This window comes from Eschrichtius robustus, chromosome 14 (assembly GCF_028021215.1).
Source record: "Eschrichtius robustus isolate mEscRob2 chromosome 14, mEscRob2.pri, whole genome shotgun sequence".
In the NCBI taxonomy this organism is placed as follows: Eukaryota; Metazoa; Chordata; class Mammalia; order Artiodactyla; family Eschrichtiidae; genus Eschrichtius; species Eschrichtius robustus.
The window spans coordinates 36,266,530-36,280,836 of NC_090837.1; the positions used below are offsets into that span (position 1 = coordinate 36,266,530).

The 14,307-nt window shown below is 36.7% G+C and overlaps 1 protein-coding gene across 3 annotated transcripts in view; it reads right to left on the reverse strand.

The window, feature by feature from the left end:
• Positions 1-14,307, reverse strand: part of NDC80 (NDC80 kinetochore complex component) — a 64,140-nt gene that overhangs the window by 16,001 nt on the left and 33,832 nt on the right. For all 3 annotated transcript variants that reach the window (XR_011076212.1, XM_068562894.1, XM_068562895.1), the window contains exons 11-14: positions 13,578-13,783; positions 10,530-10,682; positions 7,560-7,649; positions 201-293 (exon numbers count right to left, since the gene is read on the reverse strand). Coding sequence is in view for 2 of the 3 variants with exons in the window: in XM_068562894.1 (XP_068418995.1) it covers positions 201-293; positions 7,560-7,649; positions 10,530-10,682; positions 13,578-13,783 (542 nt within the window). In the remaining variant the exon portion in view is untranslated. The remainder of the gene's footprint in view (positions 1-200; positions 294-7,559; positions 7,650-10,529; positions 10,683-13,577; positions 13,784-14,307) is intronic.

Sequence of the window (14,307 nt, forward strand, 5' to 3'; positions counted from 1 at the left end):
AAAGCTGAATTCCAGAAAAAAGTCCTTTAGAAAAACAAAATAAAATAACTCCTTAAAATAAACTTTGGATGAGAAGATTAAACTAAAGACAAGTTATAGGATATAGCTTAAAAATTTCAGTTTGATGTCAGAATAGATGCCTAGTCCGTCAACCATGACATGGCTTTGGATAAACGTAAACAAACTGGCAAAGTTCTTACCTTAACTTTTTGTTGGTGAAGATCATCCAGCTTTTGAACTTCTTCTTTCAGAGTTCGTACACTTCTCCTGCTTTCGGTGATCATTGTATTTAACTTGAGGAATAAAACTTTGGTTGAGAAATCATAACTACACATCAAAAAAATTTTAATAAGTTATAAAACTTTTATGTTATCAATCAACTAACTGATCCACGTTATTTCTTCTAGTTCTCATGGACTCTTACCTTTTATTTGTCCTATAAATTTATTATTTCCCAAAGAGAAGTTAATTTCAAGAAGACATGTTTTTTAATACATAATATTTAAATGCAGAGTGGTATAGCAGGGCATTAGTTAGGAATAAAAATTCTGGCCTAATTCTCACTAAAATAAAGATACCAATATCTGTTTTTCCACTAGTAGCTGTGGGAGTACTTTTTAAGATCTCATATATATTATACAAGTATTACATATAATTAATATTCTTATATTAACTTAATAAATATAAATTGTTTTGCTCTCTAGTTTTGAAGTCTCACTTTATTTAGATTTTATCTACTTGAGTTAGTTATCTAGCTTTCACTTGTGTGTTCACTTTCTGGGATGTTAAAGAGAACTATTTATATTGATTTTGTTTGATAATATTTGCTAATTGGTTATAGTCAATGCATTCTTCCAAAGAGTAATAAAGTAACTACATTTAATCTTGTTCAAGCTTGAGCTTTAAGATCTGCTGAAACCAAAACTGGGAAAAAAAAAAGTGCTTCTAAAAAAAAAAAAGAAAAAAGTGTTTCTGAAGTTCATTTCCTGTTGACAAGTGCTGATACCAGTTGATATTGGTAATTAATAGAGAATGTTTTTCAGCTAGATCAAGATGATAATATTTCCAACAGGAAACAGAAAATAGTTGACATCTTTCTTTAAAAGGATGATTCTACACATACATAAATTAAAAAATAATATACGTTTTGGGAAAAATTTAGTGAAACTACTGTTATTTGGCAAAAGATAGGATGGTAAAATGACCAAACTTATTAAAGAAACCTGCACATAGTACTTTTTTTTTCCCTTTTCTTTTCTTGCATATAGTACTTCTCATTCAGTCATCCAAAGTCCTTTGTAAGGGACATTCCTTTCTTATTTACAAGAAGAGAAGAGTGGGCTGGAAAGAATGCTGTTTACTCAGGATCACACAATTAGCATATGCCCAGAACTCAAAACTAACTCCAAGGTCTTTTTCTATACCACTCGTCCTTCACATTCTAAAGACCAGAGCTACTGAAGCTATAAACTTTGCTTCCAGTCTAAAGATATGTTACTTCTGAAGTGAACAAACTGTTTCATTATACTCATCTGCAATAAGACCAATCAACACCCAAATAATCAGAACTTCCACTAGGCCCTCCTGGTTGATCAAATGTGTTTACTTTTATCTAAGCAGTTCTACTTTCCATGTCAGCTTTACTAAAGTTACATCAATTAACTGAACATTTTTTTTCCCGACTACAAAAGTACACATTTCCACTGTGGTAAACAGGGGAGGCATTAAAGAAAATAACAATCACCAATAATTCTGCAATCCCTAAGACCTATTAAGATTTGGCTTCCTCCCTCCCTCCCTTCCTTCTTCCCTTCCTTTCCTTCCAAATTTCCTTCCCTCTTTCCCTCCCTCCCTTCTTTCTTAGCTCTCAAGTTGCTTATAAGCAAAGAAGATACCATTAATTAATTACATGATTTTTTTCTTCTATAATTGAGATGACAGAAGCCACTAGACTGCCTCCAATCAACCAACCAACCAGCATGAGACCATTCCTTCTTCCTTCCAGTCAGTTTCAGGATGCAGGGCACACATTTTCTTCATGAAGAGAAGTAACCCCTCCAGCTCTTATCTGGATCTCATGCCTTTCTATTTCTTCACAACCAGACTCAAATCCATCAATGCCTTTCGTTCCTAATTTTTTAAACTTTACCCTCTTTCCATGAACTCTCTCCCTCCTCGTTAAAACCAAACAAACCCCTCCCATAAACAAACAAACAAAACAAACAAACTACATACAAAAACCCAAAAATCTTTCCCACACACCACTTTCCAGCTACTGTTCCATCTCCCTTCCTTAGATTCTAACATTTGCAATAGATGTGTAGTAGTCCCTGAAGAATTACCTTTTCGGATTATAGTATCTTCCTCTTTTACCATTCAAACTCCACCAGTAATATGCTTTCTGGCTCTTCTGGTTCATGAAGTTGCTCTTGCAAATGTCATGAGGAACATCTTTATGGCTAAAGCCAGCACGCACCTTTCAGACTTAATCTGAGTAACATTTTTAGTTACTGATCACTCCCTACTGAAACCTTCTTCCTTGGTTTCTAAGACCATCCATGGTTTCCTCTTTAAGTCTTATGAGGTCCTTCTAATTATTTCTTACAGATTTCTCTTTCTCTGCTTGTACTCTGGATGTGGATGTTCTCCTAGTATTCTCACCTTGGCTGTATTCTCATTTGCTCACTTAGGAGTGCTCTCTCTCATTCTCACACCTGGGGAATCTCCTGGCTGTAATTACATGCATGCTAAAAATATCTATCTTTATCTATATTATTTCCAAACCCCACTGCTTACTGGACATTCTCTACTTTGATGTCCCAGAGACCTGAAACAGCATATCCCAGACTGAAATTCTCTGTTCTACAACCTTCTTTGTATTCTTTATCAAGGTTTTAGGACATCACCACTGACAAAGAATCTCTCTTTGACCAAACTACTCAGGATCTTCTGAACTCTCTTCTCAGTTAGGCTGACTTTCGGGCTTTCATGTTTGTCTCTGTATTATCCAATTTTAAGCAAGAATCCTGCTAAGTCACTTTAACCAGAATCTCCCATCCCGAATAACTGATCAGGTTCCTCATCCTCTACCACGCCCCAGGTGATGGCTGATCACCTTGGCCCGCCTTCAGCAAGAAACCTGTTAGGTTGGTTTAGCCAGAATCCCCCCTTACCCTGATATTTCCTCTCAGTAATTTTCCATCCACTGATCCCCACTCTGCTCCTTGGCTGTAAATTCCCACTTTTCTTTGCTGTATTTGGAATGAGCCTAGACTACTACAAAAACCCACTGTAATAGCCCCCCTTGAATAAAGTCTGCCTTACCACCACCACCAACTGTCATAAATAATTTTTCTTTAATACCATATACCAAAGCTGGACACCTGGACATTCTTAATTTCTCACTCTTCCTTAATCTTCACATCCAGTGGACCACTAAATTACGCTGTTTCTATTTTTTTTTTTGGCTGCGCTGTGCAGCTTGTGGGATTTTTAGTTCCCCGACCAGGGATCGAATCCCGGGCCCTCAGCAGTGAGAGTGAGTAGTCCTAACCACTGGACCACCAAGGAATTCCCTGTTGTTTCAGTCTTGAAATCTCTTTTCTGCATCCTCACTGCAATAGCGTTGGTTTGAATCCTTATGGCTCAGGATACTGTTAGATCTCTTAATTGTGTGTCTCTAGTCTCATGTACCCCTAACCTGTTCTTCAAAATGTCAACACTGTGAGCTTACTAAGATACACAGCTTTTATTCCCTTGCTTAAAAACCTTCAATGGTCCCTGCTACCTATAGAATAAAAATTCAACCAGTAAGCAAGAACAAGTAAGTCTCTTCAGAATTAGGTTTTTGTTTCTCCAGGCTTCTCCTCTATCCTATTGATACTTAAACTCATGGTAATTCTTTTTTTTTTTTTCATGGTAATTCTTTAACATGCCATGCTCTTTGGTCTCTGGGCCTTCAGCAGCAGGGATGTGTGTGTATCCTCTCACGTATCCACTGGCCAACTCCTTCTGGTTATTCATCTCTCAGCTCACCTACCACTTCCTTCAGAAAGAACCTTGTGCTTATCTTTGGTGTATTATAAGAATCCACAGCATGCTGTATTTACACTCCAAAAGTATTATGATGAAAGTGATTGTTTTCATGTCCACCTTTCCACACAAAATAAGAATTCACAAAGGCAGATATTATATCACCAACACTGATTACAGTACAGGCATGTATAGCAGACTCTTAAAAAAGTTTGCTAAACAAATTTCAATTGCTAATATTTAATTTAAACTTTACACTTTATTCATAAGTATGATTGGTTTAATTTTCTTCTTTTGTGATAATCTTCGTTAGGTTGCGGTATGAGGGTTACACTAGCCTTATAAATTCCCTCCGTATTTATAGTGTATCCATTTCTCATTTTCTTTTTTCCTGCTTTTTCTTGAATGGTTTTGGCAATTATTTTAAAGTACTTATCAGATTGATTAGTTTTGTTATTTTAATCTATTAATTTCTGTTTAACCTTTACTATTTCAAATGCTATTTTACCTTATGCCATCTTAACTTGGTTAAACTACTTGTCAAATTAAAAAAATAGTTTTAGTTTTTAGTCTCAAGCATATGACGTCACTGATCATTCCCTTTTTTTCCAGTTTTATTGAGATATAATTGATGTATAACATTGCATAGGTTTAAGATGTACAGCAAGATGATTTGATATATGTATATACTGGGAAATATTTACCACAAAGAGATAAGTTAGGATCACTCCTTTCTTGAAAAGTCTTCCCTACTTTGCCTTTTATAGCATATCCTCTTCTGATTATTCTTCAACTATTCTGTCTACTTCTTCTAAGTGCTTTTCCTACAATTTCCTTCTTTGGCTAATCCTTTGCCATTTTCTTCTACAATTCTCCCTAAGAAATATCACCCACATCCCTGGCTTCAACAATCACATATATACTAGAGACCCTAAAATCTGTACTTTCAGACCCAATATCTCTTTTATGTTCTGAATCCATTACTTCAACTTCCTTTTGGTTTTCTGTGGCCAATGGACAGCAAGCTCATCCCCCAAGCTGTTCCGGCTACTCCCAGCACTAGGTTTTCCTCCTCTAGGTTGCCCACCCCAGAAAAATGGAAGTCACTGTTGATCCTTCTTTCTCTCCTAGCTTTCATTTTTTTTTAAAAAACTTTTTGGCCTGGCTGCACGGCATATGGGATGTTAGTTCCCTGACCAGGGATCGAACTTGCGCCCCTTGCAGTGGAAGCGCAGAGTCTTAACCGCTGGACCGCCAGGGAAGTCCCCTCTCCTAGCTTTCATTCGGCCACGAAATGCTTGGGTCCTATCTCCTTAACATTTCTTAAACCTGTCCCCTTCTTCATTTTCTACTCTAATACTATGGTTTAACCTCTTAATTTCAGTTCCCCTCTACGAAGTCATTTTTTTTCTATGCCCAAAGGAGTTTTGCAAAAAAAAATGCAACTCTGATTAGCATAATTGCATATATTGGTCTTCGTCTCCAAATGGGCTTTATATTTCATATAAACTTTAGTTATATTTATCTTTGGAACATTAATATGGAGCCTAGCCTATTGTAGGCATTTCATAATCGCCTTCCCACCCTGCCCAAATTTTCCTGCCTATAGCCTTCAAAAAGTTTCAAGTCAGGGACTTCCCTGGTGGCGCAGTGTTTAAGTATCCACCTGTTGGGGCTTCCCTGGTGGCGCAGTGGTTAAGAATCCACCTGCCAATGCAAGGGCCACGGTTTTGAGCCCCGGTCCAGGAAGATCCCACATGCCGCGGAGCAACTAAGCTCATGTGCAACAACTACTGAGCCCACGTGCCACAACTACCGAAGCCCATGCACCTAGAGCCCGTGCTCCGCAACAAGAGAAGCCACCGCAATGAGAAGCCCGCACACTGCAACTAAGAGTAGCCCCCACTCGCCGCAACTAGAGAAAGCCCGCATGCAGCAACGAAGACCCAACACAGCCAAAAATAATTTAAAAATACATTAAAAAAAAAAAAAAAAAGAAAAGAGGAAGCCATACAAGGCTAAATTACTTTAAAAAAAGAATCCACCTGCCAATGCAGGGGACACGGGTTTGATCCCTGGATCCCTGGTCTGGGAAGATCCCATATGCCGTGGAGCAACTAAGCCTGTGTGCCACAACTACTGAGCCCATGCTCTAGAGCCCACGAGTCACAACTACTGAGCCCACGTGCCACAACTACTGAAGCCCATGCACCTAGAGCCCATGTGCCACAACTACTGAGCCCATGCGCCTAGAGCCTGTGCTCCTCAACAAGAGAAGCCACCTCAATGAGAAGCCCGCGCACTGCAACGAAGAGTAGCCCCTGCTCGCCACAACTAGAGAAAGCCCGCGTGCAGCAACGAAGACCCAATGCAGCCAAAAAATAAAAAAATCAATAAAAAATAAAAAAGTTTCAAGTCAGTTGAAAATATGTTTCAGTCAAGAGGTTCCTATTGCTTGAAATTCACGCCTTTTTCAGAGTCTTCAGGTTTATTGCCCATTCTAACCAGAGAGAAATTGAACTGAAGCAGGCTAAAGGAAGACTTTACCTCAAATAACCATCACCCCTGGGGAACACCTGTTAAAGCAGTCCGAATTCCTATCTTCTTTCCATACTGTGATGTTACAAAACGCACTGATTTGTAGAAACCCCAAATTATAGTAACAATAGTATCATGAAACTCTTCACTTATCTAACAACATTTTCTTTCTGTGGGAGGTGTGAAAAAATTCTTTCTAATACAAAATTATTTTAAAAGTTATCTGTGAAACGCATAGATTTTATTTCCAGATGAGAGAAAATAAACGTTTCTATTCTCAAAAAAGACAGGATTTCTTTTATATCTTGGAATCTGTTAGCCAGAACACAATAGTTCTCGAAAAGTTGAATTAGCTAGGGGTTTCCTTTAACTGTTTGGTGTTATACAAATAATACCTTTTGTTTGCATTTGAGAAGATTTTTTTAACTTTTCTTAATCAACTATAACAATGTTTATCTAAAGGTTATTGAATATAATAGTATTCTTTCTCAGGTATATTGGTGATATTATGTTGCAAGTATCTCAGAAGCAGGAATTTTCTGAAACTACTTTTGGAAATAGACTTTTATAGGCATTTAAAGTTGAATCTCCCTGAATTCTATGGTCCTGAAAAATATGATAAATGGAAGTCTCTTAATGTATCATAGTTAGTTAGCTTCTAAGCGCAAATGATAACATACTTACTTTTAAGGTAGCCTCCTCAATTCCCTTTTACTATAAAAAGGAATATTACTAAATTATCTTAAGTTAAAGGAGGCAATTCTCTGTTAGAAAAAAAGCGAGCTTTACTCAGTTTCATATCACTTCATCATCAATGATATGTGAAGCTTAGAATGTTTAAGTAACTTAAAAAGTTACTTCAAGTGTTCCTAGGTCAAGGGTATACCTGACTCTCATTTTTCATAATATTTTATTAAAAATTCATTCCTCAGCAATCAGAAAACACAAAATGTTATGTTTATTTATAATGACTCTGTTTCATTACTTACTTGTTCTAAAGTATCCTCTAACCCCATCTTCTTATTTAGAGCTTTATTAATTTCTTCTTCAGTTTGGTTCAAGAGTTCTTTGAGCGGTACCTATAAAATACATAGGAATATGGGTTACATATGACATATGTAATTACAAAATTTCTCTCAGGCATCTTTTGGAGAAAAACAGTGAAGCCATGGTATCTTTAATCTAATACACCATCAGTAAGAAAATAAAACAAAAAAATTTTTAATGCAATTTCTATAACTATAGAATGTAACTTGCTTTTGGTTTTGAATAATTGCAAAATTCTAGATCTGCTTCTCTACTCTGGAAATTCACTGCCATTATTTAAACACTCTATAAGTACACAGTTTAATTCAAGTACACTTGAAAACAACTTATATGTAGGTTTTATTTTTATGCTATGCTCTCTAGATGCATCATTTTTCTTTTAATCCTTTTCAATTATTTAGTCTTACAATTATCTGCTTATATTTCTTCTTTATTTTTACGTATTTATTCTTTTGGCCGCGCCACATGGCATGCGGGATCTTAGTTCCCTGGATTGAACCCGTGCCCCCTGCAGTGGAAGTATGGAGTCTTAACCACTGGACTGCCCAGGTAAGTCCCTCTTCTTTATTTTTTTGCTCCTCATTCTAACTCTGTTGTAATAGCAGAAGACTTGAAACATGGCAAATGTCCATCAGCAAGGACTGGTTGAATAAGCCACACAATGTAGGACTGAGGCTACAAAAGGAACGAGGAAGATCTCGACACTGTCAGGGAGAGGGAAATTCCCCCTCTACCCTTCTTGAGTTCTTGTGGCAGGACTTATAACAAAACTGAGAGAAAAGGGACTCTTACCACTTTCCCTTCCACCAGATCCTGCAGTCAGAGACCCTGGAGGCTGACATGGCAAGAAGTCTTACTTTCTGCCTGCTTTGGCAGATGTCCCAGGATCTCTCAGTGGCAGCAGTTTTCCAGCTGGTGATTTCTCCAGGCTCGCTTGCCAAAACTGCCTGGGAGAGGGAAACTTCCCCCTCCCCAACAACATACTACTATGAGAGATCTGGGGTGGGTTGATCCATGAATAATGCAAGGTGGGTGCCCAGATATAACTCAGGGACAGCCAGATGGAAGAGATGCATAGGGCAAGGTATGTAGGAAGAGGTGCAGCGCTTCTATGCTCTCTGGGCATGCCACTCTCCCTGCATCGCCACATGTACACCAACAAGCTCTTATCTGCCTGCATTTCTTATATTTATCCTCTAGTCTACTGATTTTGTTTGAACACAGTACTTCATTCCTTCCTCTTTTTTTTATTGAGATGAAACTCACATTTTATAATGGTTAAACTGAAATAATTAAGTTAAAATATTAATTTCACATAAAATTAACTCTTTTAAAGTGCACAACTCAGTGGCATTTAGTACATTCACAATGTACTCCCATTCTAGAACAATTTCATCACTCCAAAAGAAAACCCTGTACATTACTATGTTTTCAGTAGGTCTTTTGAAGTCACTGCTGAGTTTTAATTTTGGCTGTTCTTTTTTGAAAGATGCAATTGCCTCTTCAATCTCTTTAAGAACTTTTCTCCAAATACTACTTATAACAGTTGGGACTGCATCTTCTTGATGCTATTTCTATTTTTATTGTCCTATTATTATGTAAAACTATTTCCAGGGAGCAAAAAAAAACACATTTCCCTCTTTTCTGAGCATTCTTTTTGAACCAGGTAATCTTTTTTACAGCAATTTAATTCAGGAAATTGTTTTCTTGAACTAGCATGAAAAACTACTCAAAATAGAGGTGAGTAAACTCTATCTGCCTGCCTGCCTATCTATCTACCTACCTAGCTATTGCTTGAGAAACAATACAGTAAAAGATTAAATGTTTACTGGATGCATTTTTTCTATTAAAAATGAGTTTAGCTTTATTTAATCAAAGTCTGTCCACCAACGAACTGTAATCTGGGAAAGTAGGAACTGTATCTTTCTAGGTATTTTTTTTTTTTTTTTGGCCACGCTGCACAGCTTGTGGGATCTTAGTTCCCTGACCAGGGACTGAACCTGGGCCCAGCAATAAAAGTGCCAAGTCCTAACCACTAGACTGCCAGCAAATTCCTCTTTCTGGGTATTTTATCTCCAGCATCTAGCGGGTATGGAACGTAGTATGTAATCAATAAATAATTTATGGGATAAATGAGTGATTCTAAGGGGAAAAAAAATGTATGGCTTTAGACTTTGATTGGCATGCTTCTATTAAAAACTATTTTGAAAACTGACATATTTTGGGGGGCCACTAAAATACTAAAATCTGTGAATAATTGAGAAGTTGAAATTAAAATTTTTCTTCCCCAAATTACACCTTTGACCATATTTGAAAATTATGTGCAGTTTTCTCATTATTGACTCTCGGTGTTACTTAGTGCTCTATTATATCTCATGCCTTCATGTGTGTCCCTGTGCCTGAAACTTTTCCACAGACCACCCTCATAAACATCTCATCTTTGAAGATTTCATTCCAGGTTCACCAACTCTGTGGGGACTTTTCTCTCAATTCTGAGAACTGATCTTGTTACCATACCTTGTAAAGGCTTCTAATAAAGCACGTATATAGCATTTATTTTTATGTCTTTCTCCCCTGAGGGGACTAGTAGCAACTTGACAGCAAGTATCAGGTCATTTTTGTCTTTATAATCCTGGCGTCTACTTTATATGTAATCATATCTTTTATTGGATAGTTGAATAGGTAAAGTATGTAGAGAGGAAGACAAGGCTTTATAATTTGGAGAGTAAGGTACAATAGAGAGCAGATGTCTACTACCAAGAGGAAAGAAGATAAAAAGTTTCAGTGCTGTATTTCTAAGTTCAGTCCTGAGTTATGGACATGCTAAAGTTTAAACTCTTACTTATAAATATTATGAGCCAGACATCAACCATATCATTTAAAAACCTTGAGAAGTACTCACGATTACGTACATAAACTTGAGCTCTGTATTTGACAAGGCAGTTGGCACCAGCTTCAGGATTAAACTTAATTTCAAAGTCATAACCTTTGGAATTTTCAGCACCCTTAGGGATAAGTTTTAATTTTCTAGCCAACTTATGATACTCTGCTAATTGCGTTTCAATCTGTAAGAAGAGAACACAAAAACAAACATTAAAAAAACCCAGAGCCCCATTCCACATGGTTTACAATTGGCATTTTTTGGCAGTTTTACACAAAATTATGTGTTTTTTAGTAGTTTATAATTTAGTATTTTTATAGTAGTTTATAATTTATTTTTTTAGTAGTTTATAATTTAGTATTTTTAGTAGTAAGAATGGCAGTTTTAAAATATAAAGAATGAAAGATTTTTTTCACATTAAATTGTAGGATAGTTTTAACACCATAATTAATTAGTAAGTAATATACTACTGTTCCTCCATTTATCTGACAAAGAGTTTGGAATAAAAGTCCATGTTCAGGTATTAATTAAAATTTACTTTTTAAAGTACCAGAGAAATTATGAAACGAAAACAAACTTAGTTTTGTCAATGTACAAAATATTTCATTTATCCAAAATTAGAGAAATGTAGTCACTTAAGTCTCAAAATATTATTTCAACTGTTTTGATAAAAATATTTTACTAATATGTTCCACGTTTCCTGGTCTCCTTCCCTTTGTTCAGGGCTCTGTTCAAATTACATCATCAGAAAGGCTTTCCCTCTAATATAACACCCCCAATTTCTCTACCCTCTTACTTTACTCCTCTTCATAGCACTTATTACTACCTGACATATATTATTTATTTATTCATCTCCATTACTTGAAAGTATGCTCCATGAAAGCAGTTGCATCCCCAACACCTAGAACAGTATTTGGCATACAGTACCTAGTTTTTGATTAAATAAATGAATTTGCAGAGTCTAGGCAATTTATTTTCATACTGCTTCCTCCATTTAATACATACTTAGTTTCTCATTGCTGTTATCCACCCATAAAATTGAATACTTTGAAAGAATGAAATGGCAAAAGTACCTATTGGAATCCGATTAAATAATTTGCAATTTCCAAAAATTTATCAGCTCTCAAAAGCAATAGTACTTATATGTTAAATTTAAGATTCCTTACTAATAAATCAGGAAATCATTTCAACTACTATAGTAGCCCTCTAGGGACCACTAAAGTATGTAGGTCTATTTGTCTTTACAGTAAATGATCCCAGGGATAGTTTCTTCTCTTTTTCACTATGATTTTATTTCTGTAATAAAACATCTTTCTCAAGCCCATGCACTTTATCACGCCTAACTGCAGGGAGAGCAAACATGTGGCACATTTCTCCTTCCCACAGCTAATTCAGACAGTGAAAACTCATCACACTCTTTCCTGATGAGTCTAGATGCAGCCTCAATGTCTATCTCAACAAAGAGCTCCTGAAGGACACTACCAGTCAGAGGTGGCATGTGGAATAAAAATCAGTCTAGAAATAAAGGTAATGGCTGGAATGTTTATGTTGGCCTTTTGCATTCTGCTACCATTCTTTAATATCTCTCCTACTCAGTACCCTAAGGCTTTCTTCTCACTGTCCATGGCCCTACTCTTGCCCCTCATAGGCCACTGCTTACCCAGATAACTTTCTCCTTTCAGCCTCCAAATCCTCCAAATCAAACATAGCATTCATACAGCTAGATTTAGCTAGTTAAACAGAGTTTGCTTAAGTCCAGAGACTCGTAACTTCCCCTTTCCCACACAGTGCTTGAGAGAGAAGATATATTAATAACTGTTGAAGTGACATTTCAGGTTCCCGACCTAGTCTAACCACACTTTACTTTATAAATAAGGAAACTGAGGCTATGAGAAGTCAGAGGACACGCTGAGGTCACAGAAACATGTGGAGGCAAATCCAGGGCTAACACAGGTTTACCAAATTCTAGGTTCAAAGACTTGGGAACACCACCACAGCCTATTTCTTATAAATGTATATTTTTCTCCTTAATACACGGGGACAGAGATTACCAGGTCAGGAGTATGAGGGAGCACAGATGAAACTCCAATAGCATTACCTACAATTCAGCTTCTTATTTCTACCACCTTACTGCCACAGATCCTCATCTGACTGGTTTGCTCCCTTCTACCCATTTTTCACATTACCAAAAATGAGATCTTTCTGAAATGTGATCTTATCTGTTTAAAAATTTTAAAGGCTTCCTGGAGCTTTCAGGATAAAGTTCAAACTTCTAAACGTGAAAAGGATCTTCACCACTTGGTCTCTGCTTATCCTTGAGTCTCATCTTTTGCACATGCTCCCATCCCTTGCTATTAAGCTCCAGCCATACGAAAACCTTAGGGTACCAGAGTGCACCATGCTATTTTCTCCCTGAGCTTTCCCATAGACTTCTTTGTTTGCTGGCTCCCCTAGCCTTGCCATGTTAACTCTCCCTTACACTTCCCAATTCAGTTCAGGTGTACATCTTCAAAGAAGCCTTTCTAAAATCTACCTCCATCCATCTCCCCACACCATGCACACCAAAATCTTGGTTAGGTGTACTATATGCTCCCTCAGTACACTGTGCAAACATCTGTTGGAGGTCTGATCTCATGGTAGAAAAATATTTACTAGAATGGAAGTTTCTTAAGCTTCTATGTCTTTTTATCTCCCCTCTACACCCAGCATGGTAAGTGGCACACAGCAGATGTTAAATAAATGTTTAAGTAGTGAGGAGGTAAATGAAGAAATGACTCACATCCACTTCTGGAATAAAAGGCTTGGGATTTATGAAAATTATTTTCATGGCCTTAGAGACATTTTTGCTCACTTCTTGGTTCATTATTGGAAAATACAGGCTACTTTAAAAACGACAGAGAAATTGGGCTGTTACTGAATTGACATAAAGGGATGAGCGTGTTTTTAGTAAAATGTCAATGCTGAAAAATTTTACCTTTTTAGCCAATTTATTCTACCCACTCAGTTGTTCTTAACTGGGATAGACTTTTACAAACGTTAAGTTTGAATGAGGTGCCACTCTGGGAATGGTATGACATACCGCCTCTTTGCCTCGGGCATATTTCAGTTCCTCATTCCACAACTGCTGTTGTTCAGCCTCCAGCTCCTTGGTTAATTTATTAATGGTCTGCTGCAATTCATTTCTTTCATGATTTATTCTCTCAATGTCTGCAACTGAGTACTTCTGGTTATCAACAATATTCTGTAGTCGAGAATTCTCCTGTTTCATTGTTTCACATTCTAGTTCTGCATTGAAAAAGAAAAAATTTGTTAAGTTCCTTCAATTCCTACATATAAAGTGATGCCGTTATTTAATAGAGTTGACCCCCACACATAATGATTACGATTAAGAATTGTTAGACTTAACAGATAGTCTGCTGTTGTTCAGTTAAAATGCTTTTAATACTCCGACATGATTCTCTGCAAAAAGTCAGAAAACCCACAAGTTCTTCACAAACAAAAAATATTTAAATAAACATATATCAGTTTATTCTTATTTCACTGATATTTTCAGTGGTTTCATAAGATATTAAGCAATCATAGTGGTTAGGTTCTTGCTTTACCAAAATTTGTAATCATGAACGATGATATTGTACCAAGAGAAGATGGTGCATACAAACAGCAAATGATCATGAAAGGGGAAGAAAAGTTATCAAGTTTAAAATATTTGGTGTTCTATAGAACAGTGATGCCAACATTTTATGACTCACAGCTTATAAAAAATATGACAGTATTTTTAAGCAGGCTGGGATAAATGGATGAGAATGCTC